Below are 25437 nucleotides of genomic sequence, written 5' to 3'. Positions count from 1 at the left end.
CACCTAAGGAATTAGGAATCATCACACAGAATCGTAAGGAAAGATGTATCACCCAAAACTTCCTCTAGTGCAGCAGTGGCCAGCCAGATGCCACAGGGAAGATTACAAACATATGAGAAAAATGTCAAATGAATATGCATAAGACTAAAGAATGAAAGAGTTATCCTGTGCTAAAGTGAATTTAAATTTCTTTTTCAGCATTTTATTATGGCCAATAGAACAGAAATAAAGCACACAATGCACCAAAATCTTAAAGACAGAACAAAATACAAAAATTAAATTTGCTAAACAAGTTCATAATTAAATAAAGGCCAAATCACCAGAATTCTGGCAGGGATAGGGTTGCCAGGGCAGCCCACAATTGTTTTTAGGAAAACCTGAAACTTGTTGAGCTTTTTCTAGACAAAAACACCCCTAAAACCATGATTTTGCGATTGACTTGAATAAGAACGAGGACAAAGCGCCAACTCTTGGAAATTCCCCCAAGATGTCAATTCCGCCTTTGAAATCCCAGTAACGTCCAGGGAAATCCAAACGTATGGCAGCCCTAGGCAGAGATGTAGGCTTTCTGAATTATTGTATGGTTTTCTTCTGGTGGCAAGTGCTTGTGTTTATGCTACATCAAAAACACCCTAAAGTGTCATTATCATCTACCAGCAAAAGCAATAAAAATATTAAAATAACAGTTGTATGCAATGAAAAACAAATCTGAATTAAGCTTATGTGACTTCTGATCAAGTGATACTAAAGTACATTTGGACAACCAGTGAAAGAATTTTAAGTCATTCACAATTCTCCATAGATATCAGGGGGAAATAGCAATATAGAATTATAAACATGAAAATAAGCAAATACAGTTCCCCATGTGAACTCAGAGTGTCACTGTTGGACAACGTGGGAGCAGCCATGGCTCAGCATTTTTGAGACTCTTGGAGCTCTCTCTCTCTCTTAATACATCAGCTGAGCAGAAAGGAAAAGCTTTTATTTTAAAAGCTGCTCAAGAAAGGAAAGCTCTCAGTTTCCCAAGGATCAGCTGAAAAGAAGAATATTTATATTATCTCAAATAAGTGTACTGGGAGTCTTGAAAACTGTACTGAAAGCAAGAAGAAATCAGGAAAGGCAATGGATGTGATGGAAGTAAAGCAGGCAGAGAGAACAAGGGAGATCACCAAGAGGCAAGTACTGTTTCTGTTCATATTCTGGTCTGTGTTCTGCTGCCAGGTAGTGTCTGAGAAGGTTCAGTATTCAGTTCCAGAGGAAGCAGAGCAGGGCTCCTTTGTGGGGAACCTTGCTAAAGATCTGGGTTTGGATGTCAGAGAGCTGTCAAAGCGCAAGCTTGGTATTTCTTCAGAAAAGCAATTCTTTGATCTGAATGAACAAAATGGCAACCTGTATGTGAATGAGAGGATAGACCGGGAAGAGATTTGTGGGGAATCATCTACTTGTGTCGTAAAACTAGAAGTTGTAGCACAAAATCCTTTGAATATTTTCCACGTAAATATTTTTATTCAGGATACTAATGACAATGCTCCACATTTCCGGAATGAAAATATTGAGCTTAAATTTAGTGAATCTACTCTGCCGGGAACTCGATTTGCTCTTGGAAATGCTGAAGATGATGATATCGGAATAAACTCCCTCCAGAATTATCAGTTGAGCTCAACTCCATATTTCAAACTAGAAATTCAAAACAGCAATGATGGCGGAAAATATGCAGAATTAATATTGCAGAAACAACTGGACAGGGAAAAAGAACACATGCATAACATGGTACTTACAGCCATGGATGGTGGAGAACCTCCAAAAACCGGAACAGCCAAAATATTGGTAACAGTTGTTGATATTAATGACAATGCCCCTGTTTTCACCCAGACAATCTATAAAGTGAGCCTGAAGGAGAGTGCACCCAAAGGAACCTCTGTGCTTCAAGTCAAAGCATCTGACAGTGACGAAGGGTCATATGCTGAGATCACTTACACTTTCAGTGACATCCCAAAAACAGCTGAGCAGAAGTTTCATCTGGATCCCAGAGATGGAACAATTACACTTATAGAAAGTGTTGATTTTGAGGATAGACAAAAATATGTGATGATAATTCAGGCAAGTGATGGAGGAGGATTGGCAGCACATTGCAATGTGGAGATTGAGGTTCTTGATGAGAATGACAATGCTCCAGATGTGATCCTTACATCCGTGTCCAGCCTAGTTCCGGAAGATGTCACATCTGGAGCTGTGATTGCTCTCATTAAAGTTCAGGACAGGGATTCTGGGGATAATGGAGAAGTCACCTGTCACCTGAAGGAACTTGTACCTTTCCTGATAGTCTCATCTTCAGATAATTATTTCAAGCTCCTCATAGATGGTGCCCTTGACAGAGAAAGGACTCCCGAGTATAATATTACAATCACAGCCACAGACAAAGGCACACCTCCACTCTCCACACACAAATCCATATCCATACAGATCTCAGATATCAATGATAACCCACCAGCCTTTGAAAAATCTTCCTACACTGCCTACGTTCCAGAGAACAACCCATCTGGAGCTTCAATTTTCCACGTCAAGGCCTCTGACCCAGATCTGGATCGCAATGCCAGAATCACTTACTCCATCCTTAACAGCAACATCAAGGACCTGCCTCTCTCCTCCTATGTCTCCATTAACTCTGAGACCGGAATCATCTATGCCCAACGCTCCTTTGACTATGAGCAATTCAGGGAGTTTCAGATTCAAGTGAAGGCCCAAGATGGAGGTTCTCCACCACTCAATAGCAGTGCCACAGTGACAGTATGTGTTTTGGATCGAAATGATAACGCTCCGCAGATCCTGTACCCCTCACAATCAACAGAGGGCTCACCTTTCTTTGAGATGGTGCCTCGGTCAGCTGAGTCGGGTTATCTGGTGACGAAGGTGGTGGCCGTGGACTCTGATTCGGGACACAATGCCTGGCTCTCCTTCCATCTCCTGCAGGCCACAGAGCCCTCACTCTTCAGCATTGGCTCCCACACAGGAGAGGTGCGCACAGTCCGAGCATTACTTGAAAGAGATGCTGTGAAGCAGAGGCTGGTCATCCTGGTGAAGGACAATGGGCATCCTCCTCTCTCAGCCACCACAACGTTGAGCCTGGTGTTTGCCGAGAACTTCCAGGAGGCTCTTCCGGAAATGAACTCCCAACCAAATGACTCAGAGTATCAGTCTGATCTACAGTTTTATTTGGTATTGGCCTTGACCTTGGTGTCCTTTCTGTTCCTGGTGACCGTGATACTGACCATTCTGATGAAGCTTCGAAGGTCAAGGAACCCCACTTTCCTTCAGTGCTTTATTCCTGACCCCCATTCAAAGGCTGGTGCCATATTCCCACCCAACTATGAGGACGGAACTTTGCCTTATTCCTACCAGGTCTGTCTGTCCTCTGAATCCAGGAGGAATGAGCTGACATTCCTGCAGCCCACTGTCCAAATAGCAGAGAACATCCTTTGCAATGGCAAGTCTGACATTTCTTTGATGGTCAGTGGAGGTAATTTAATTTCTGAAAAGGAAGATGACAGCACGGTGAGTTATATTTCATGTTCCTTATAGGGAATTTGGTGTTATCACTTGTTTGAGAGTTTATTTGTAAACAGTGGATGTTATCAAACTGGCACTCCAGACAATTCATGCCATGTTATCAGGAAGGTAGGTAGAGAGTAATACTGAGCTGCTACTGCTGCAGAGCCACCTAATGGGATGGATTTTTCAGCAGTTGTTGAGGGAGAAAACTGCAAATTATGGAAGCCTCAGTCTGAATTATCCAGATGCCTATCTTCATGCTGACTTAGGGTGATGATCTGGGACCATAGTATAGTATGTTTGAGTGGAGACAGTGCTAAATTGTTTTCTTTCTTTCTTTCTTTCTTTCTTTCTTTCTTTCTTTCTTTCTTCTTTCTTTGCAGCATGACTAAATTTGAATATGTAGCTATTTTAATGTTCTCTCTTTAAGAAGATACATTATATGCAAGAACAAACACAAAAACATCCTACATAGTATATGCTTCAAGAAGTTTGCAAATTTTTTAGTTATTGGCGAAATTCTCCTTATCATCAAACTAAATATTAGGAAGTTTGTGGAGAGTTTTTTATGTGTTATGGGGAAGGAAATAGAGGATTGAACATCTTTTGTTGACAGTCTGCCAGCAGAGATAATTACATGGTGATTGATGATAGCCAGACATAAGTCTCTTGGCTCCCATATTCATTTTGGGGAAAAGAGTGAACGAGAGATTAATCCCTGGTGCTTTGAAAAGGCTGTTTTCTGTTGTCAAGAGACCAAGAAGCAGTCAGCTCCTAGGAACTCGGATGGGGGTTAAGTGACTTGAGAGCTGAGGAATTTACATCTTGCCCTAAAGCCATGTAAAAGCCGAGATGGGTATGGGATCTGCAAAAGTCTCCCTTTCTTAATTACAGTGGTGCCTCACAAGACGAAAATAATTCGTTCCGCGAGTCTCTTCGTCTAGCGGTTTTTTCATCTTGCGAAGCACGGCCATTAGCGGCTTAGCGGCTATTAGCGGCTTAGAAAAAGGGGGGGAAAGGAAAAAGACTCGCAAGACGTTTTTGTCTTGCAAAGCAAGCCCATAGGGAAATTCGCCTTGTGAAGCACCTCGAAAAATGGAAAACCCTTTCGTCTAGCGAGTTTTTCGTCTTGCGAGGCATTCGTCTTGTGGGGCACCACTGTATTTTTGGGACAGTTATAATTTATAACTGATGGAGATTTGTCCAGTTTTAACAATGGAAATCTGTATATTTGTATTTTTTTAGATACAGATAGGTAGCTGTGTTGGTCTGCCATAGTCAAAACAAAAAATTCCTTCCAGTAGCACCTTAAAGACCAACTAAGTTAGTTCTAAGTTAGTTCACGTAAGCTCATACCTAGAACTAACTTAGTTGGTCTTTAAGGTGCTACTGGAAGGAATTTTTTGTTTTCTATTTTTTAGACTGAGAGTATATAAATGTTCTACATTGTTAAACTTTTATATTATTAAAAATGGATAAAAATAATATTTTAAAAATGACAACCATAATTTAAAGCACACAGAAAGTTAAAATCACAACAGAATACAGTGGTACCTCGGGTTAAGTACTTAATTCATTCTGGAGGTCTGTTCTTAACCTGAAACTGTTCTTAACCTGAAGCACTACTTTAGCTAATGGTGCTTCCAGCTGCTGCCATGCCGCCAGAGCACGATTTTTGTTCTCATCCTGAAGCAAAGTTCTTAACCCGAGGTACTATTTCTGGGTTAGCAGTCTGTAACCTGAAACGTATGTAACCTGAAGCGTATGTAACCCAAGGTACCACTGTAGATTAATACAAGTTAAAGCAAATTAAAAATGCAAGCAATCGAATGTAAGATTGATTGCATTATACTCCTTATAACTTGGAACCTTCACCCTATGTCAGAAAACAACAGCAACACACTAACTTTTTTGGGGGGAGGATGTTTCTACCCCAATGTGATTTCCAATATAAGGTGTGGGTAGAATTTTGAATCCCAGAAAATATATGTGTCTGTGGTGTCAGAAGAAGAGTGCTTGACAATGTCCAAACATCCCAAGCCAGAAAACACTAATTTGTGAGATGTGTTTCTGACCCTATTAAGAAACTCACAAGAAAACTGTCCTGGGATAGAAAGATGTCCCCAAACAACATTATATGGTTTGTGCCAAGTTATTGACACAGCTGTAGCTGGTAGGGGATGAACTTTGAAGATATTGTAGGGGTGACCATTTGTGAAAATGTCCTGGAACTACGTTCATTGCAGAATCAAAACTGCATTGGAGCGGGTGGGGTGGGAATGCTTTGATTCACACAAAATTGTATGACGGTTAAAGAGAAACTGGAAATGATTTACCGGTAATATTGGGAACACTGGGTGCTTGAAATAGTTGCATTACATTATTGTAAATAAAAGTGGTAAAATATTTTGATCACATTAATCATATGCCCATTGGTTAGTTTGGTCTTTCAGTATTTTATTCCTTTACAGAAACCTTTTAATCAGAATAATGCAAAAGTATAGAGGTATTAATGCTATGTTTAAACTGGGTGAAAGACAGATAGCAAATAACATAATAATGTATAACATGTTGTCTCTTTTATAAAGAGTGCAGCTAGCTTTAGTCCAGGTCCTATGAGAAGATTTTAAATATAAGCTCTCCCATCTTTTTAAATCACTTTAATTCAGCAAGGACCCAGTTTTCTTTGAATTAATTTCAAGCATAAACTGGGTTTCACCAGTACCATTAGCTAAACCTCCCTGCCATTTCTTCCCTTTATCAAGTAAAAATAAAATCACCCTTGAAAACGTGTGGGGTGCTGGTGGTAACTGTCAGTGGGCAGAGGTAGGAGAGTCCTATCTAACCTCAAACCAGAAATGGTGTTCCTGAACATGCACAGAAGTGGAATTTCCTGCCAGAGAGCATGCCAAGTGTATTTCCCTCTGCCTCCTGATCCAATAAAGGAGACATTGACAAACCATGTGTACCCTGACAAGGAATTACACTTAGGAAGACCACAATTTCCTTAGAAGCCTCTGGAAACAAATTTATCTGTATCTGATGAGCCCTCCTCACCAACAGGCATCCCCTCTCTACTATTCCTATGGGTTTTCTTGGGTTGTTTTTCACTTCTTTTTAAAGAAAGAAAATAAAGCAATGATGCTGAATAGTGAGGGACTGGGAAGCGAAGAGGATGCACACAAGTGATGGAGAAGAAATTTGTTTCAGATTGCATTTAAAGGTGTACTTATATTACAAACAATTCCCTACTTAAGAGACAAAATTCCATGTAGAATTCTAGAAATAGTAAAAGCAGTTCACCGTATGGACTCAGAGTGTCACTGTTGGACAACGTGGGAGCAGCCATGGCTCAGCATTTCCGAGACTTTTAGAGCAGTCTTTCTCTCTTAACACTTCAGCTGAGCAGAAAGGAAAAGCTTTTATTTTAAAAGGTGCTCAAAAAAGGAAAGCTCTCAGTTTCCCAAAGATCAACTCAAAAGAACAGTATTGGTACTATCTCAAATAAGTGTACTGGGAGTCTTGCAAACTATAATGAAAGAAGGAAGAAATCAGGAAAGGCAATGGATGTGATGGAAGTAAAGCAGGCAGAGAGAACAAGGAAGATCACCAAGAGGCAAGTACTGTTTCTGTTCATATTCTGGTCTGTGTTCTTCTGCCAGGTGGGGTCTGAGCGGGTTCAATATTCAGTTCCAGAGGAAGCAGAGCAGGGCTCCTTTGTGGGGAACCTTGCTAAGGATCTGGGGTTGGATCTCAGAGAGCTGTCAAAGCGCAAGCTTGGTATTTCTTCAGAAAAGCAATTCTTTGATTTGAATGAACAAAATGGCAACCTGTATGTGAATGAGAGGATAGACCGAGAAGAGATTTGTGGGGAATCATCTACTTGTGTCCTCAAATTGGAAGTTGTGGCACACAATCCTTTGAATATTTTCCACATAAATATTTTTATCCAGGACATTAACGACAATGCCCCACATTTCCGGAATGAAAATATTGAGCTTAAATTGAGTGAGTCTAGTCTGCCAGGAGCTCGATTTGCTCTTGGAAATGCTGAAGATAAAGACATTGGAACAAATTCCCTGCAGAATTATCGATTGAGCTCAACTCCATATTTCAAGTTGGAAATCCAAAACAATAATAATGGTGCCAAATATGCAGAATTAGTATTGCAGAAACAATTGGACAGGGAAAAGGAACACACACACCACATGGTCCTTACAGCCATGGATGGTGGAGAACCTCCAAAAACTGGAACAGCCAACATATTGGTTTCAGTTATTGATATTAATGACAATGCTCCTGTTTTCACCCAGACAATCTATAAAGTGAGCCTGAAGGAGAGTGCACCCAAAGGAACCTCTGTGCTTCAAGTCAAAGCATCTGACAGTGATGAAGGGTCAAATGCTGAGATCACTTATACATTCAGTGACATCCCAGAAACAGCTGAGCAGAAGTTTCATCTGGATCACAGAGATGGAACAATCACACTCATAGAAAGTGTTGATTTTGAGGATAGACAAAAATATGTGATGATAATTCAGGCAAGTGATGGAGGAGGCTTGGTGGCACATTGCAATGTGGAGATTGAGGTTCTTGATGAGAATGACAATGCTCCAGATGTGATCCTTACATCCGTGTCCAGCCTAGTTCCGGAAGATGTCACATCTGGAGCTGTGATTGCTCTCATTAAAGTTCAGGACAGGGATTCTGGGGATAATGGAGAAGTCACCTGTCACCTGAAGGAACTTGTACCTTTCCTGATAGTCTCATCTTCAGATAATTATTTCAAGCTCCTCATAGATGGTGCCCTTGACAGAGAAAGGACTCCCGAGTATAATATTACAATCACAGCAACAGACAAAGGCACACCTCCACTCTCCACACACAAATCCATATCAATACAGATCTCAGATATCAATGACAACCCACCAGCCTTTGAAAAATCTTCCTACACTGCCTACGTTCCAGAGAACAACCCATCTGGAGCTTCAATTTTCCACATCAAGGCCTCTGACCCAGATCTGGATCGCAATGCCAGAATCACTTACTCCATCCTTCACAGCAACATCAAGGACCTGCCTCTCTCCTCCTATGTCTCCATTAACTCTGAGACTGGGATCATCTATGCCCAACACTCCTTTGACTATGAGCAATTCAGAGAGTTTCAGATTCAAGTGAAGGCCCAAGATGGAGGTTCTCCACCACTCAATAGCAGTGCCACAGTGACAGTGTGTGTTTTGGATCGAAATGATAACGCTCCGCAGATCCTGTACCCCTCACAATCAACAGAGGGCTCACCTTTCTTTGAGATGGTGCCTCGGTCAGCTGAGTCGGGTTATCTGGTGACGAAGGTGGTGGCCGTGGACTCTGATTCAGGACACAATGCCTGGCTCTCCTTCCATCTCCTGCAGGCCACAGAGCCCTCACTCTTCAGCATTGGCTCCCACACAGGAGAGGTGCGCACAGTCCGAGCATTACTTGAGAGAGATGCAGTGAAGCAGAGGCTGGTCATCCTGGTGAAGGACAATGGGCATCCTCCTCTCTCAGCCACCACAACTTTGAGTCTGGTGTTTGCTGAGAACTTCCAGGAGGCTCTTCCGGAAATGAACTCCCAACCAAATGACTCAGAGTATCAGTCTGATCTACAGTTTTATTTGGTATTGGCCTTGACCTTGGTGTCCTTTCTGTTCCTGGTGACCGTGATACTGACCATTCTGATGAAGCTTCGAAGGTCAAGGAACCCCACTTTCCTTCAGTGCTTTATTCCTGACCCCCACTCAAAGGCTGGTGCCATATTCCCACCCAATTATGAGGACGGAACTTTGCCTTATTCCTACCAGGTCTGTCTGTCCTCTGAATCCAGGAGGAATGAGCTGACATTCCTGCAGCCCACTGTCCAAATAGCAGAGAACCTCCTTTGCAATGGCAACTCTGACATTTCTTTGATGGTCAGTGGAGGCAATTTAATTTCTGAAAAGGAAAATGGCAGCACGGTGAGTTATATTTCATGTTCCTTATAGGGAATTTGGTGTTATCAGTTGTTTGAGAGTTTAATTGTAAACAGTGGATGTAATCAAACTGGCATCCCAGGGAATTCAGACCATGTCATCAGGGAAGTAGGTAGGGAGTAGTACTGAGCTGCTACTGCTGTACAGCAAGCTAATTGGACTTTCCAGCAGCTATTGAGGGGCAGCATAGCAGGATGGCGGAGGCTCTGTCAGAATTGTCTAGGTGCACATCTACATGGTAACTCAGTGTCATGCTAAGATTACAGAGTGGCGCAGCATGGCTGAGTGGAGAGAATGCTGATTTCTTTTATTTTCTTATCTTTGCAGTACAAATGCAATTGAATATGTAGTTATATTTACATTCTGTCCTTTAAGAAATTTACAAGAAGAAATACCAAAAAGTCTTTCACAGAATATTCTTTATATAAGTTGGTAAATTTCTTAGTAATTGGTAAAGGTTTTCAACTGAATTTTAGGAAGTGTGTGTGGAAGGAAGTGTTTATGGGCTGGATTATTTAATGAGAGTAAAGGATTAATTAACCACTAAACGTTTTAGAATAACTTGATTTGGTTCTTGTATATACACATAATCTTACATAGCATTTGGATACCGTGTTCCTGTCACAGACACAGCTTGGGATTTGGGTCTGATGAGAATAGCACAACATATTAAGTGGTGGAGCACTGATGGAAGCTATCAGTTGTACAAGCATTTCTTAGGTCTTGTGACTGCATGCTGTTTGTAGAATGAAAAATGCTCATGTACAACCTGTGTAGAAGAGTGGCATCAAAAGGAAGTTTCTCTTGGCATGATTTCTAGAGATGTTGTATACCACTCTGTGTGTGTGTGTGTGTGGTAGTGGTGGGGGACTATAGAATTATTTTACTTAAATAAATAAATAATATGCACATATCCCCCAAACTTCCAAGATACGTATATATTGGAAATGGTCCCTAAATTGACAAATACCCTAAACCAAACCTGACTGTATCATGAACCCAAAACTATCTCCTGCCCCCCCGCCCCCGCCCCTGCCCTGGCCAGGTCCTGTATTCTCTTATATACTACTGATGTCCAGTGTGGATGCAATCCCAAAGTATTGGCATTCCTTTCATTGGCATTTGCATTATATTGTTAGAGATTATGACAAGTTGTAAAAGTTGTAGTGAACACTTTGTATGTAAGGATGTGTGGATGTGGAGCGTGTGGTTAGTATTTCTACTTATACCATCTCCAGTCATGCTTCCATACTGTTGAAATATAGGTGACAAATGACTCTTGAGTCACAGCTACCAATGGTAGATGCCCTTTTAACTCTTTGGCATGGAATGTTTTCTTATGGAGAGTCAATCTGGCCAGGACATACATCTGCACATCCTGTAATTGTTGTACTTTAAAGCTAGGTCATGTTCACCACCAGTGTATATTCCATTAGGAAAGATGAAGACTAATGTTAAAAGAACATTTGTTGGCATTATCTAGTGGATAATTCAGTGTCTTGTCCCTCCTGCTAATGGCCAAATTCAGTTTTAGCAGTCTAATCGTGTAGAACAAGAAGCACAACATCAAGCTCTCCAACGAAGATGGCTGAAAACCACCTACCTCTGCTGTTTAACAAGCCCTCACATGCTAGTTTTTAATAAAGCTCTCTTCTGAGTTTGCATCCAATTTTCACATGTGTGCTTCTAAGCTACCATTGAATGTTTTCCATTCACAGTAGTGATGTTTGTCTTAAGCTGGAGCTGTGGATGAGGCAGCAGTGTGGCTCGGTCTGTATGCTTCTGTCAGCAACCAATCTGGCTGGTGCACCTGCATGGCCATAACCTTGCCGTGGCTGAAGCCCAGCCCTTTCCAGATAAGCAGTGGCAATAAATTACAGAGAATGTGGCCATTTTACTTCTTTGCTCTGTGCAGTAATACCTAGTGTTAGAGTGTTCAAGGCGCTTCACATATAGTGCTGTGTAATTCTTACAATAACCCAGAAAAGTAGATCAATGTTATGATATTGGGGTGGGGGGAGAGGCTGCATTCAAATTTGTGGGGAATATTACATTAGTTATTTTTCCTGAGTTTAATGTTAGCATTTCTGTCCTGTTCTTTTCACTGTGGTACATGCTGTGCTATGGAACTGTGGTTTTTGACTAATATACCAGCAAGTTGTGCTAAATTTCATGCACACCAGCATATTTGGTGTGACACAACAATGAATGTCATTGGCTAGTGCCACAACTCTGTCAGCCTTTCTGGATGCCTCTGTTTCCCCAGGAAAACAGCAGGAAAGAACTGTGTGTCAGCATATCAGTTTCCTCACTTTACAACTATAAACATTACACTGAAGCAAAGAAAATAGGAAGTACCAGAGGCTTACTATTCTTTTTTCTGCATCCAAAATGAATCTTTTGAATATCCAGCAAACAACATTGCTGAGAAAGTTCAATATTTCAGAATTCAATTCATTCCAGAATTTCCAGTAATGGGGTAGGGCAGGAACCCTAAACACACTTGTCTTTCCTCCTCCTTTTCAGTTTGTCACTCTTTTTTATCCTTAGCGGTTAAATTCGAAATAAAAAAATAATAAAGAATATAGAATAATATACATAGTTATCCTAGCTATGTCTTCATTTATAATATTTATAATATTTTAATAAACGAGTACAGTGAAATGGTGTTTATTTAATTTTCAAAAGTGAGGTTTTTGCACTTTGGGCTTGATCCTCTGGGTGTCACTGTTCACCAGAACGGAGGAGAAATGAGAAATCCTGCCCAATCGAAGTTGCCTTTCTGTTAAACACAAGCACAAAATATCTGAAGGAGCAAGCTGCTTTTCAGTGCAAAGAAGAAATGGAAGTGCATTTTCCTTAGAGAAGAGTTGGATACAGCATCGTTTGAACCAGAATCTAAGGGTCTTTAACCTGCTGCAAAGATGGAAGGAACTCAGAGGCTGTGGAATTGCAGAAAGGGAATATTCCAGTGCCTTTTCATGATGTTTTCTTGGAAGGCAGTTTCTGGGCAGATCCACTACTCCATTCCAGAAGAGATGCACAAAGGCTCTTCTGTGGGGAATATTGCAAAGGACCTGGGAATGGATGGCAAGCAGCTCCCAAACCATGGACTCCGCATTGTTTACCCTGTAGGTATGATTCAGTACTTTTCTTTGAATGCCAACAATGGCCATTTGCAGATATCTGAGAGAATAGATAGAGAGGAAATCTGCAGAGAGGCAGAGAAATGTATGTTGAAGTTTCAGGTTCTTGTTGAAAGCAAACTGAAGCTTTATGGAATTGAAGTGGAAATTACGGATATAAATGATAATGCTCCCCACTTCCCTCTATGGGAACAGGAGCTGGAAATCAGTGAGGCATCTATACCTGGATTCCAGGTTCCTCTTCCTGAAGCTCAAGATCCAGATTGGGGGATAAATTCAGTGCAGAGCTACCAACTCACAGGCAGTAGCCATTTTGCTTTGCATGTGCAAACAGAAGAAAATGGTGTCAGACTTGCTGAACTTGTGTTGGAAAAATCACTGGACAGAGAGGAACAATCAGCTTACAATTTGCTTCTCACAGCTACTGATGGAGGTGATCCCATCAGATCTGGCACATTACAAATCCACATCGCTGTCCTTGATGCAAATGACAATGCACCAGTTTTCAGCCAACCTCTCTATGAAGTGAGTGTCAGTGAGAATATCCCCAAGTGGTCCACAGTTTTGACAGTGAGAGCGACTGATATGGATGAAGGAATCAACGGAGACATTAAATACTTTTTCCAAAAAATCACAAAGAGAGACTCCCAAATGTTTGTCTTAAATTCCACAACAGGTGAAATCATCCTTATTGGGAATCTTGATTATGAGGAATCATCTTTATATGCATTTGAGATACAAGCCAAAGATGGAGGAGGCCTGAGTGACAGATCAAAAGTTGTGATATCTGTTACAGATCTGAATGACAATGTACCTGAATTATCAGTTAACTTTGCCACCAACACCATACTTGAAAGTTCACCATCCCAAACGGTAATTGCCATTTTAAATGTCCAAGACCGAGATTCGGGAATCAATGGGGAAATCACATGTTCAATCCCTAGCAACCTCCCTTTCCAGCTAAAGAAGTCCATGGATAACTTTTACAGTTTGGTGACTGATGGTGCCCTTGACAGGGAACAGGTGTCAGTCTTCAATATTACTGTCACTGTTACTGACCATGGAGTCCCCCCTCTTTCTGCAGTCACAGTTATCTCACTTCATGTTTTAGACACAAATGACAACCCACCCATCTTTGAAAAAACCGACTATACTTTCTATTTTGTTGAGAATAACCAAAGAGGAGCCATGGTCTCTTCCTTAAGAGCAAATGATCTTGACTGGGAAGAAAATGCCAGAATAACATATTCCATCACTGATGACCAAAGAAGTGACTCCCGCCTCTCCTCCTATCTGTCCATTAACTCTGAGACGGGGGTTATATATGCTCTGACCTCCTTTGATTATGAAGAGTTTCGAGACATTCGGTTCCGTGTAAAGGCCCAGGACGGAGGCTCTCCACCACTCAGCTCCAACGTTTCAGTGACTCTCTTCATCCTGGACCAGAACGACAATGCTCCCCAAATCCTGTACCCCTCCCCTCCCACTGACGGTTCCACAGGGATAGAGTTGGCCCCTCGCTCCTCTGAGCCTGGCTACCTGGTCACTAAGGTGGTGGCCGTGGATGCGGACTCTGGCCAGAATGCCTGGCTCTCCTACCAGCTGATCAAGGCCACCGAGCCAGGGCTCTTCACTCTGGGGCTCCACACGGGAGAGATCAGGACAGCTCGCTTCTTTCTGGAGAAAGATGCCCTCAAGCAAAGCCTGGTGGTTTTAGTGAAGGACAATGGGCAGCCACCTCTCTCTGCTTCAGCCACTCTCACTGTGGTGCTGGCTGACACCATCCCTGCAATCCTCTCAGACCTGAGCAGCATCTCAGCTCCTGTAGAGCCTCCGTCTGACCTCACTTTCTACCTGGTCCTTGCAGTGGCTTTTGTCTCCTGCTTGTTCTTCACTTTCCTCCTTGTGTTACTGGCCATCAAGTTGCACAGGTGGCGAAATTCTCAGCTGCTTGAGTCGGGGAGTGTGAATTTCAGTGGCGCTCCTATCTCACAGTTTGTGGGGATTGACGGAGTCCGGGCATTTCTGCACTCCTACTGCCAGGAGGTTTCTCTCACTACAGACTCTAGAAAGGCAAATTATTCCAATACTCTGAGCAATAAAGAAGCTTGTGAGGCAAAGGATCCGATCCTACCTGGTGAAGATTTAAACTTGAACAATGAAGGATTAATCATAGTCCAGGTGAGCAAACAATACTGGAGGGTATTATTATACATAGCATTTTATTTGATATTTATTAGTAACACCACAGTTTTTTCAGTATTTGTGTTTCATGCTATAACAAGACAAATTATTTTACTCAATTACATTTCTTATCTTTGCTGTTATATTGTTGCCCAGCAGTAAAATGACTCTCTGAACCTCATTGCCAAGTATATATTATGGTATGTAAACATATAATTGATGCTATGCAGCATTTTAAGGAACATCAATATTATGGGCACCATCCATAGGAGAGATAAGCACATGCTTAAGTTCCTTCTCCAGAAATCACCGGGTCTCAGAAATACTTTTCTTTGGCCGAAATGTACCATATAGTTGTAGGATATTTTGTAATAACGTGTGTATAGTAAGAATAATCATGAGTTATACTTATACACTTGTTTGACTGATATTCTAGCATCTGCTGAATCGAGAAAAATGAAAATAACATACTAACTGAATATTAATTAAGATAGATTATTTAGTGCATTTGTGCAATTAGTTTTAGGCTGAATCTTCTGGCTTTTCCATTAGTAAATGTCATGTGGATTCTCATGTTCTCTGCCGGGATGGGTAGGGCAGAAGGAAAATCAAAGATGTAAACTGGCAGAAGAAAACACTCCCGTATGCAAGGATTAAAGTGAATCGTCCGTATTATGGACCATGAGTGCCTCTACCACTTTCCGAACCTCTAAAAGGATAAGATCAAAGACAGGGAGGTGTGTGGATCCGAGAGACTCTCACATAAGACTTGGCAGAGACAGAGCTGTTTCTTGTAATGGCTTGGAAAGGCCAAGCAGCAGGGCCGGCCCACCCACGAGGGAAGGTGTGGTGACCACCTTAGGCGGCAGAGTCCAGCAGGGCAGCAGATCCTGATGTCAGTTCCTGACATAGATTTTCACTCACCCCATCTTCCCTGGTGGGGAGGGGGTGCTATTCTGGGGTCTGTCTCAGGTGCCAAAATGTACTGGGCCGGCCTTGCCAAGCACTGCTTGGCTTTTTGCTACATACAAAACTATTCCTGGAGAAAATATACCAGAACTTTCCTGTCACTAAATATGGTAATTAATTATCTTCTGACAGATAAACCTTAATCTCTGCTGTTGAGCCTCTTCCAGAAAATGCATATTCACTCTTTTTGATCTCCTGTTTATCTGTGGCAACTTTATGTTTTAGAAGTGCTGGCAGCGCTCCTCCCCCATTCTTCTGAGGAAAATTTTATCTTTTCTGAATACCGGTACTTTTTCTACTGCACTCACAATTAAGCAAGCACGTTCAATCCCTTACTAGGCCTCATATTAAACCTTGCTAAAATAATAATAATAATAAATCCAGTATATATGCAATGCTGGAGCGCAGAGTCCTGATTTTTGTTCCTAGAAACTGGGATGCGTCATTCCTGTGGTGGGTTTGTCTGAGATAAAGTAATCCCTAGAAGTTATTTTCTCTAGATATTACTACACAGTAAATATGGATGGATGTTAAAAACTCACCCAAAGGCAAATGTGAACACTTTGCAAAGAGGCTTAGACATATCTTATTCTGTGAAAGAGCTAAAGACCTGCCAGTCATTAAGAATTCACTGTATAGTTAACTTACAGTATAATGGTATACATACCTACTCAGACGTGCTTAATGGATGCAGGATGGCAGACGAGGCTTTGGTTTAGGGTTGGCATTGGGGGAAAACAGGGTTCTTGTGCCTTTAACAGATGTATGAGGTTGAGCCTTTCCTAGTATGGAAATACAGTTATGGGAAAAGTTTCACCAGGACCGTGCTCACTCTAATTTTGTGGTATACCGTGCTCCCCACAGCAGCCATTTTGTATTATGCCATGCACCCATGGCAGCCATTTTGTGACTTGCACCCACAGCACTCTCTCAGAATTAAAAATGTGGCCACTGGTCCAGAAAGACCGATGGCGCCTGGTGTAATTGCAAAACAGGCAAACTGTCCGGTTTCTGAGGTGGCAGAAGCTAGAGGGAGGAAAGGTGAAGAGCAGGCCCTCAGCCTGGCAGAACCACCTCCCCTGCTTCCTTGCTGAGGCAAAATGAGCAGGCCTTGGGACTGGGGCCTTATAAAATGACGTGAAGCTATACTGGTTCCCTGACCACCTGAATTTATATTTTTGCCTAGATGGGGTAACTACCGTACAATACTTCTGGTGGACATGCTGCCATGTGCCTCCCTGCCACAGGGGACCACTATCTGAGATATATTTGGCAGGTATTCATGGAAGGGATGTGGAACTCCCTGCCCTAGAAAGTCCTCTGGGCCTCCTTCCTGATGGCATTTCACTGCCTGCTGCAGGACTTTTTATTCCAATAGGCATTAATCCTTCCTTGAAGCTGAATATTCTTGACTGTATCCCAAATATAGACATTTTTTTTAAAAAAATCCATACTGACTCCATGGCAGGATTGTTGAAGTGACTATTATTTTATCTGCAAAGTCTGAGGTAAATTACCATGGTGTACAGAGTCCAGATTTATTCTTCCAAAAGAACTCTGCCAAATTCTTCTTTACATATTTGGGGGCAAATGATAGAAAAAGAAGACAATTTATTTACCGCTGCTGCAATACTATCACTCCAAATTCTAGGATGGATTGAGGGGAGCATCGCATGTTCAAAACAAAAGGAAACTGAGGTGTGAGTGGCATTTATTCCTTCCTGTATAATATGGAAAGCAGGGCTAGGCGCAAGGATCATGGAATGATGGGTGATTCTAGCAGGTGAAATTCTTGCATTTTATCATAGTGGAGACACATGTGTTCTCACTTCACATATTAGAATTATAGAGTTGAAAGCGACCTCAATAATCATCTATTCCAACCATCTGCCAATGCAAGAAATTCACCACTGCTGATAATCTCTGTTTAGAACTTCTAATGAAGAAGAGTACACAACTTAATGGATGCAGTCTGATCCACTTTCAAGCAGCTCATGTCTGCAAAAGGTTCTTCCTATTTAGACTATTGTCTAAATACTTTTTCTTGCAATTTGAATTTTTTTTGTTTCCCCTTTTTGCACACATTCCAGTTTGCCAATATTTTTCTTAAACTGTGGTGCATGGAAATGGGCACTGTACTCTGGGTGAGGTTGTCTGACCAAAGCAGGATATAAATATACCATTACTTTTCACAAACTGGACACAGTATTTATGTTGATGTGAACTAGAACTGCATTAGCCTTTTTAGCTGTTGTGTCACACTACTGGCTCATGTTTACCTTGTTATCTGCTAAAACCCTAGAATCTTTTCACATGTACAGCTGTCAAGCCAGGTATCACCCATCCTAGATTTGTGCACCTGATTCTTCCTAACTAATGCAGAGATTTAAATTTATCTCACTTATTAAATTTATCTCACTTAGTTGTTTTGTTAAAAATGTCCCCTTTCTGCATCCAGTCTTGATCCAAGTATTATTAGCTATTATTAGGCATGAGGGAGCTGCTTTCTATGAGTAGACCCTATGCAGATGGGATCTAAGTGAGAAGCCATGTAGGTTGAGTTTATGCAAGAGGAGTGTGTTCAGTTTATGTGGGTAGGACCTGCGTGATCAGCTCACTCATTATGCCCCAGCTGCATGGAGTCTGTTTGGAGGAAAGCAGCTCCCAAGCAAGAGGCATGCTATTTAGAAGACGGAGCAATGGTTCCAAACTACAAGAAAGAAGATTCCACCTAAACATTAGAAAGAACTTCCTGACAGTAAGAGCTGTTCGACAGTGGAATTTGCTGCCAAGGAGTGTGGTGGAGTCTCCTTCTTTGGAGGTCTTTAAGCAGAGGCTTGACAACCATATGTCAGGAGTGCTCTGATGGTGTTTCCTGCTTGGCAGGGGGTTGGACTCGATGGCCCTTGTGGTCTCTTCCAACTCTATGATTCTATGATTCTATGATTCTTGTGCTTCGCCAGCTTTCACCACAACTCAAACGGCATCCAGCTAGGCTTCTGTTTCTGATGTTTCAGGTCTCAACTTCAGCAGGAAGTAGAAGAGACACTGGTGTTCATTATCTTACCTTCTACATGGTGCCTACTTAAAAGCATACCTCATGAGAGGCCATCTGAATACCTGTAGCCTCCCAACTACACAGTAAAGTTACCACATTTCTAGATATGGGTGCCTATGGAATCACGGGTGGGATTTCAGATAATTGTAGTCACACCTCCCAGTGGCCATGATGTGAGATATGTTCATTTGAGAATATTGTTGGTTAGCTATAAATCAAAGAAGTGACTGAGTTGATGGTCAAATTGAGTTGACTTCAGAGAACAACCAAGCCTCCAAAAGAAGAGCTGTCAGTGATAAAGTCATAAGAGGATAATGTAATACAACAGCAAACTGGAAGTGTCTGGGATAGATTATTGAAATTGTTTCCCCACTTCAATGGAGACTTAAAAAATTCAAATCTGCTACCTCAGAATGTAATGGTGTGAAAACAAAAGCGCCTTCTTGATACCCTCAATACAGCTCTTGTTTCAAAACACCAGTTTCAGATTATTATGGTACTAGAATGAATAGCTATCCTCATGATGGGCAGGGTGCAAGTCTTAGTTCTTGGACACTTTAGTTCCATTAATCTTGTTCTGATTATTGGCTTTCACTGAAAAAGCTCTGCAGTTCTACTTACTGGATTTAATGGAAACTTCTCATCTCAAAGTTAGGAACTATCAAATGGGAACCGAAGAAAGAGAAGCTGGACACATGGGATTACTGATGGAGGGAAAGATGGAGAGGAAAGAGGATGCATGATTATTTTTCAAGCACAGTCCTGTGGAAGCTGACTTTCCATTATGCAATCCCCTGCATCTAAGAGCTGCCTGTGAAAGACAGAACCACTTGGACAGGGTTGGGGGTAAATCACACAAATGTAACTGCATGTGAAGGTCAAATAAAGAATTAACTCTGAGAAGGAAATGGGAGCAGGAGGGAAGAATGATTAGAAAACTGCACATGATAGATCAGCATACATAGATGAGCAGGACTGAATTGAACATATCATAGTATAATCACCTGCCAAATCCTTGGTTATACAGTGGTACCTCAAGTTACAAATGCCTCAGGTTACAAACGCTTCAGGTTACAAACTCCACTAACCTGGAAGAGTTACCTCGAGTTGAGAACTTTGCCCCAGGATGAGAATGGAAATTGTGTGGCAGCAAGAGGCCCTATTAGCGAAAGCAGGCCTCTAGTTAAGAACAGTTTCAGGTTAAAAACGGACCTCTGGAATGAATTAAGTTCGTAACTAGAGGTACTACTGTATGCTTATAATATTCAATATTCAGGTACAAATAAGACTGGGAGTAAACATGAGAACACCTGAGAAAAAAATACCTATTGTGATTTTTTTTTAATGACAAAACTGGCTTATATGAACTATATATGAACTATATATCTGTTAATGTATTGGACAAAAAGATCAGTCAACTGAAATTTCCTGATAATACTATAAAGAATAGAAGGAGTTATGGAAGAAAATGTATAGTATTTAGGATTCCAAAATAAGGCTTCTGCAGTTTTGTATTGAGCCTCATGGTGTCACTGTTCACCAATAAGCAAAAAAAGTAAAAGATCTAGCCTCACAACCTTAGCTATTACAGTGCAGGACACAATAACTGAGGCGAGGCTGAACATAACAGTACAGAAAGCAAAACTGAAGGAAGTTTTGCTTAGAAACAATTTGGCTATTTTGAACTGCAACTAGGAGCAGAACAAAGGGTAGAGCTCTTGAACAGAACCAGCATTTTTTTATCCTGGTACAAAATCATGGAAGAAACCCAGAGACTCGGGAGTTGCAGAAAAGGAATCCTTGAATGCCTTGTCATGGTGACTATCTGGAAGCTAATTTCTGGGCAGATCCGCTATTCCATTCCTGAGGAGATGCAGAAAGGCTCTTTTGTGGGGAATGTTGCAAAGGACCTGGGAATGGATGGCAAGCAGCTTTCAGACCATGGACTCCGCATTGTTTCCAGTGTAGGTATGGTTCAGTATTTTGCTTTGAATGTCAACAATGGCCATTTACAGATTTCTGAGAGAATAGATAGAGAGGAAATCTGTGGAGAGGCAGACAAATGCATATTGAAGTTGCAGGTTTTTATTGAAAGTAAATTAAAACTTTATGGTATTGAAGTGGAAATTACAGATATAAATGACAATGCACCCTGGTTTCTACCAAAGGAATGGAAAATGAAAATCAGTGAGACATCAACACTCAGAGACAGTTTTCTTTTACCCATAGCTCAGGATCCAGATCTAGGGATAAATTCTATACAAGATTATCAACTCGCAGGCAGTAGCCATTTTTCTCTGCATGTGCAGACAGGAGAAAATGGGGCAAGACATGCTGAGCTGGTGCTGGAGAAACTTCTGGACAGGGAAGAGCAACCAGATTATGATCTAATCCTCACAGCTACTGATGGGGGTGATCCAGTGAGATCTGGTACTGCTCAAATTCATGTGATTGTTCTAGATGCAAATGACAATGCACCGGTTTTCACACAACAGATCTTTGAAGCAAACATAAAGGAAAATGTTCCTAAAGGGTTTCTAGTTTGCACAGTGCGAGCCACCGATATAGATGAAGGAATCAATGGAGAGGTAAAATACTCCTTTGGAAAAAACACAGAGAAGATTTCTAAAATGTTTCTATTGAATTCAACAACGGGAGACATTACCCTTGCAGGAAGCCTTGACTTTGAAATATCATCTTTATATGAATTTGAGGTGCAAGCCATTGATGGTGGTGGTCTAAGTAACAGATCAAAGGTTGTTATCTTTGTAAAAGACTTAAATGATAACGCACCTGAAATAGCAATAACCTTTGTACTCAACGCTGTGTCTGAGAGCACACCAGCTGGAACTGTCATTGCCATTTTAAATGTCCAAGACAGAGATTCAGGAGTCAATGGGGAGGTTATATGCTCAATTCCCAATAGCCTTCCTTTCCAACTAAAGAAAACAATGGACAACTTTTACACTTTAGTGACAGACAGAGCCCTTGACAGGGAACAAGTGGCAACCTATGACATCGCTATTACAGCAACTGATAATGGGACACCGACATTATCAACCTCTGCAATTATTTCACTGCAGCTGTTAGACACAAATGACAATCCCCCAGTCTTTTTACAGTCAGCCTACACCTCTTATCTCCTAGAAAATAATCCAAGAGGAGCCTCAGTCTTTTCCCTGAAAGCAAGTGATCCAGACTGGGAAGAGAATTCCAGAATAACATATTCCATCACTGATGACCAAGGAAGTGATTCCCGCCTCTCCTCCTACCTCTCCATTAACTCTGAGACAGGGGTTATATATGCTCTGACCTCCTTTGATTATGAAGAGTTTCGAGACATTCGGTTCTATGTAATGGCTCAGGATGGAGGTTCTCCACCACTCAGCTCCAACGTCTCAGTGACTCTCTTCACCCTGGACCAGAATGACAATGCTCCCCAAATCCTGTACCCCTCTCCTCCCACTGACGGCTCCACAGGGATAGAGCTGGCCCCTCGCTCCTCTGAGCCAGGCTACCTGGTCACTAAGGTGGTGGCCGTGGATGCGGACTCTGGCCAGAATGCCTGGCTCTCCTACCAGCTGATCAAGGCCACCGAGCCAGGGCTCTTCACTCTGGGGCTCCACACAGGAGAGATCAGGACGGCCCGCTTCTTTCTGGAGAAAGATGCCCTCAAGCAAAGCCTGGTGGTTTTAGTGAAGGACAATGGGCAACCACCTCTCTCTGCTTCAGCCACTCTGACTGTGGTGCTGGCTGACACCATCCCTGCAATCCTCTCAGACCTGAGCAGCATCTCAGCTCCTGTAGAGCCTCCGTCTGACCTCACCTTCTACCTGGTCCTTGCAGTGGCTTTTGTCTCCTGCTTGTTCTTCACTTTCCTCCTTGTGTTACTGGCCATCAAGTTGCACAGGTGGAGAAATTCTCAACTGTTTGAGTCGGGGAGTGTGAATTTCAGTGGGGCTCCCGTCTCACAGTTTGTGGGGATTGACGGAGTCCGAGCATTTCTGCACTCCTACTGCCAGGAGGTTTCTCTCACTACAGACTCTAGAAAGGCAAATTATTCCAATACTCTGAACAATAAAGAAGCTTGTGAGGCAAAGGATCCAATCCTACCTGGTGAAGATTTAAACTTGAACAATGAAGGCTTAATCGTAGTCCAGGTGAGCAAACAATTTTTGATAAACAATGTTTTTGTTTTGTTAATATCAGAATATATTTCCCGTCTGCCTGTGCTTTCTCATTATATTCAGAACTATGCCAGTCTTCTTTTTATTCCTTTCAGCCTTCCCCCCCCCCCCCCGCTTTCTTTTAGTCATCACTGGATATGAGATCCTTCTGTGAATGATCTTCTTTCATCAAATCTTTATCTTGATGCATCAGGTGACCAATCTTTGCCTCATTTGTATTACTTCGGACTGCTAGTGGGGGCTCATAAAACAGAATGCTCCTCTATAAGAAAACATAGTTCCCTACATGTTGCAAACAATCGTGTCTGGGAGCCAGTTATTAGCCTAATTTTATTCCTCTCACCTAGTTTTTATGTGGAAATGTATTTCCTGACCAGTATTGATCAAGACTTCAGTATGTGGGTTCTTGTTTAATTTCCGGATGGATTTGGTGCATTCTTAATTGTTTTAACTTTGACTGTTGTATTTTGTTTTTATCTCATTTCTGCATGACATTTCCAAACGTTGGGATGGATGGATAGACAGCTGGTATATGAATAAATGAGTATATAAATGTGAGCTGCCACCTATCTCGGTACTGCCAAGACATAGGTTTACTGCCTCGGTGAGCACTAGAAACTAGCGGCCTATGACAGGTCAGTGTCCACGCCAGTCATTCAGACAGACAAGCTCTTAACCTGCAAACTGATTCATTTTTCTTTTTCTTTCAAGCAGCTTGTACGCTACAAATACCTACTGTGGTCTGCATGGACAGATAGGATAGTCAAACATCTAGTCAGCAAGTAACTTTGGTGGACTTGTTTGCATGTCCATGGTACTTCATAGGGACTTCTCTGATAGTAAGTAACCCCTTTCTCCAGAAAGCTGATATTGATATTCCCATTGCCAAAAGGCTTATTATGTCATTTTCCAAAAGCAGTTACGGTTTTACTTAGCCTTTTATTGACTGAGATATTATTGATGTTTGTATATTTTAGAATGATAAGATAAGGAGACTTAATTGGGGAGGGGACTCTGGGAATAAAAAAGAAATATGTCAGAAAACAACAGCAACATACTAACTTTTTTTTTGGGGGGGGGGGTTCTACCCCAATGAGATTTCCAATATAAGGTGAGGGTAGAATTTTGAATCCCAGAAAATATATGTGTCTGTGGTGTCAGAAGAAGAGTGCTTGACAATGTCCAAAAATCCCAAGCCGGAAAACACTTATTTGTGGGATGTGTTTCTGACCCCATTAAGAAACTCACAAGAAAACTGTCCTTGGTTAGAGAGATGTCCCCAAACAACATTATACGGCTTGTGCCAAGTTATTGACACAGCTGTAAGTGGTAGGGGCTGAACTTTGGATATATTGTAGGGGTGACCATTTGTGACAATGTCCTGGAAGTCCATTCATTGCAGAATGAAAACTACACTGGAGCGGAGGTGGGGATGCTTTGATTCACACAAAATTGTATGAGAGAAACTGGAAATGATTTATTACTTGGGAACATTGCGGGGGAAATGGTGCTAGAAATAGTTGCTTTACATTATTGTAAATAAAAGTGGTAAAATATTTTGATCACATTGATCACATGCACATTGGTTAGTTTGGTCTTTCAGTATTTTATTCCTTTACAGAAACCTTTTAAACAGAATAATGCAAAAGTATAGAGGTATTAATGCTATGTTTAAACTGGGTAAAAGACAGATAGCAAATAACATACTAATGTATTACATGTTATCTCTTTTATAAAGAGTGCAGCTAGCTTTAGTCCAGATTTTAAATATAAGCTCTCCCATCCTTTTTAATCGCTTTAGTTCAGTGAGGACCCAGTTTTCTTTGAATTAATTTCAAGTATAAATGGGGTTCATCAGTACCGTTAGCTAAACCTCCCTGCCGTTTCTTCCCTTTTTCAAGTAAAAAAAAATTACCTTTGTGTGGGGTGCTGGTAGTAACTGTCAATGGGCAGAGGTAGGAAAGTCCTAATCTTGAACCAGAAATGATGTTCCTGAGTATGCACAGAAGTGGAATTTCCTGCCAGAGAGGATGTAAAGTGTATTTCCCTCTGCCTCCTGATCCAATAAAGGAGACATTGACAAATCCTGTGTACCCTGACAAGGAATTACACTACTTAAATGATCTAGAAGACCACAATTTCTTTAGAAGCCTCTGGAAACAAACTTTCTATATCTGATGAGCCCTTCTCACAAACAGACATCCCCTCTCTACTATTCCTATGGTTTTCTTGGGTTTTTTAAATTTCTTTTTAAAGAAAGAAAATAAAGCAATGCTGCTGAATGGTGAGGGACTGGGAAGCGAAGAGGGTGCACACAAGTGATGGAGAAGAAATTT

The 25437-nt window shown here is 41.5% G+C and overlaps 2 protein-coding genes, 1 long non-coding RNA gene and 1 pseudogene across 5 annotated transcripts; 3 read left to right on the top strand and 1 right to left on the bottom strand.

The window, feature by feature from the left end:
• Nucleotides 1–180: 180 nt before the first annotated feature.
• LOC310848921 lies at nucleotides 181–2936 on the bottom strand. The gene is made up of 2 exons (XR_014566693.1): nucleotides 2858–2936; nucleotides 181–650 (listed from the first exon to the last, which is right to left on the bottom strand). It is a non-coding gene; the product is annotated as an uncharacterized lncRNA (long non-coding RNA).
• On the top strand, nucleotides 670–9733 carry LOC310848866 (protocadherin gamma-B1 pseudogene; annotated as a pseudogene). Its single transcript, XR_014568712.1, has 2 exons — nucleotides 670–3679; nucleotides 9670–9733. The product of XR_014568712.1 is annotated as a protocadherin gamma-B1 pseudogene (transcript).
• LOC310849416 (uncharacterized protein) lies at nucleotides 6722–15347 on the top strand (the record flags this gene model as incomplete). Its single annotated transcript, XM_083749571.1, has 3 exons — nucleotides 6722–9542; nucleotides 12470–14905; nucleotides 15324–15347. Exons 1-3 carry the CDS (start codon nucleotides 7113–7115, stop codon nucleotides 15345–15347), a joined length of 4890 nt encoding a protein of 1629 aa, XP_083605697.1. The 5' UTR covers nucleotides 6722–7112.
• Nucleotides 15348–15464: 117 nt separating this feature from the next.
• LOC310848860 (protocadherin gamma-A6-like) lies at nucleotides 15465–25418 on the top strand. 2 transcript variants are annotated; one of them, XM_083748413.1, is made up of 3 exons: nucleotides 20305–23074; nucleotides 23816–23940; nucleotides 25358–25418. In XM_083748413.1, the coding sequence occupies exons 1-2, from the start codon at nucleotides 20672–20674 to the stop codon at nucleotides 23885–23887; spliced, it is 2475 nt and encodes an 824-aa protein (XP_083604539.1). In that variant the 5' UTR covers nucleotides 20305–20671; the 3' UTR covers nucleotides 23888–23940; nucleotides 25358–25418. The 2 variants fall into 2 exon arrangements, 1 of the variants encoding a protein (XP_083604539.1); XR_014566667.1 differs by lacking the exons at nucleotides 20305–23074; nucleotides 25358–25418 and adding an exon at nucleotides 15465–15966 and having other exon boundaries at nucleotides 23816–23891.
• The last annotated feature ends 19 nt before the right edge of the window (nucleotides 25419–25437 follow it).

Source organism: Podarcis gaigeae (genome assembly GCF_964106915.1).
Source record: "Podarcis gaigeae genome assembly, chromosome: 7".
Classification (NCBI taxonomy): Eukaryota; Metazoa; Chordata; class Lepidosauria; order Squamata; family Lacertidae; genus Podarcis; species Podarcis gaigeae.
Note: the sequence above shows the minus strand (reverse complement) of the source record. Positions and strands in the feature narration are given on the sequence as shown.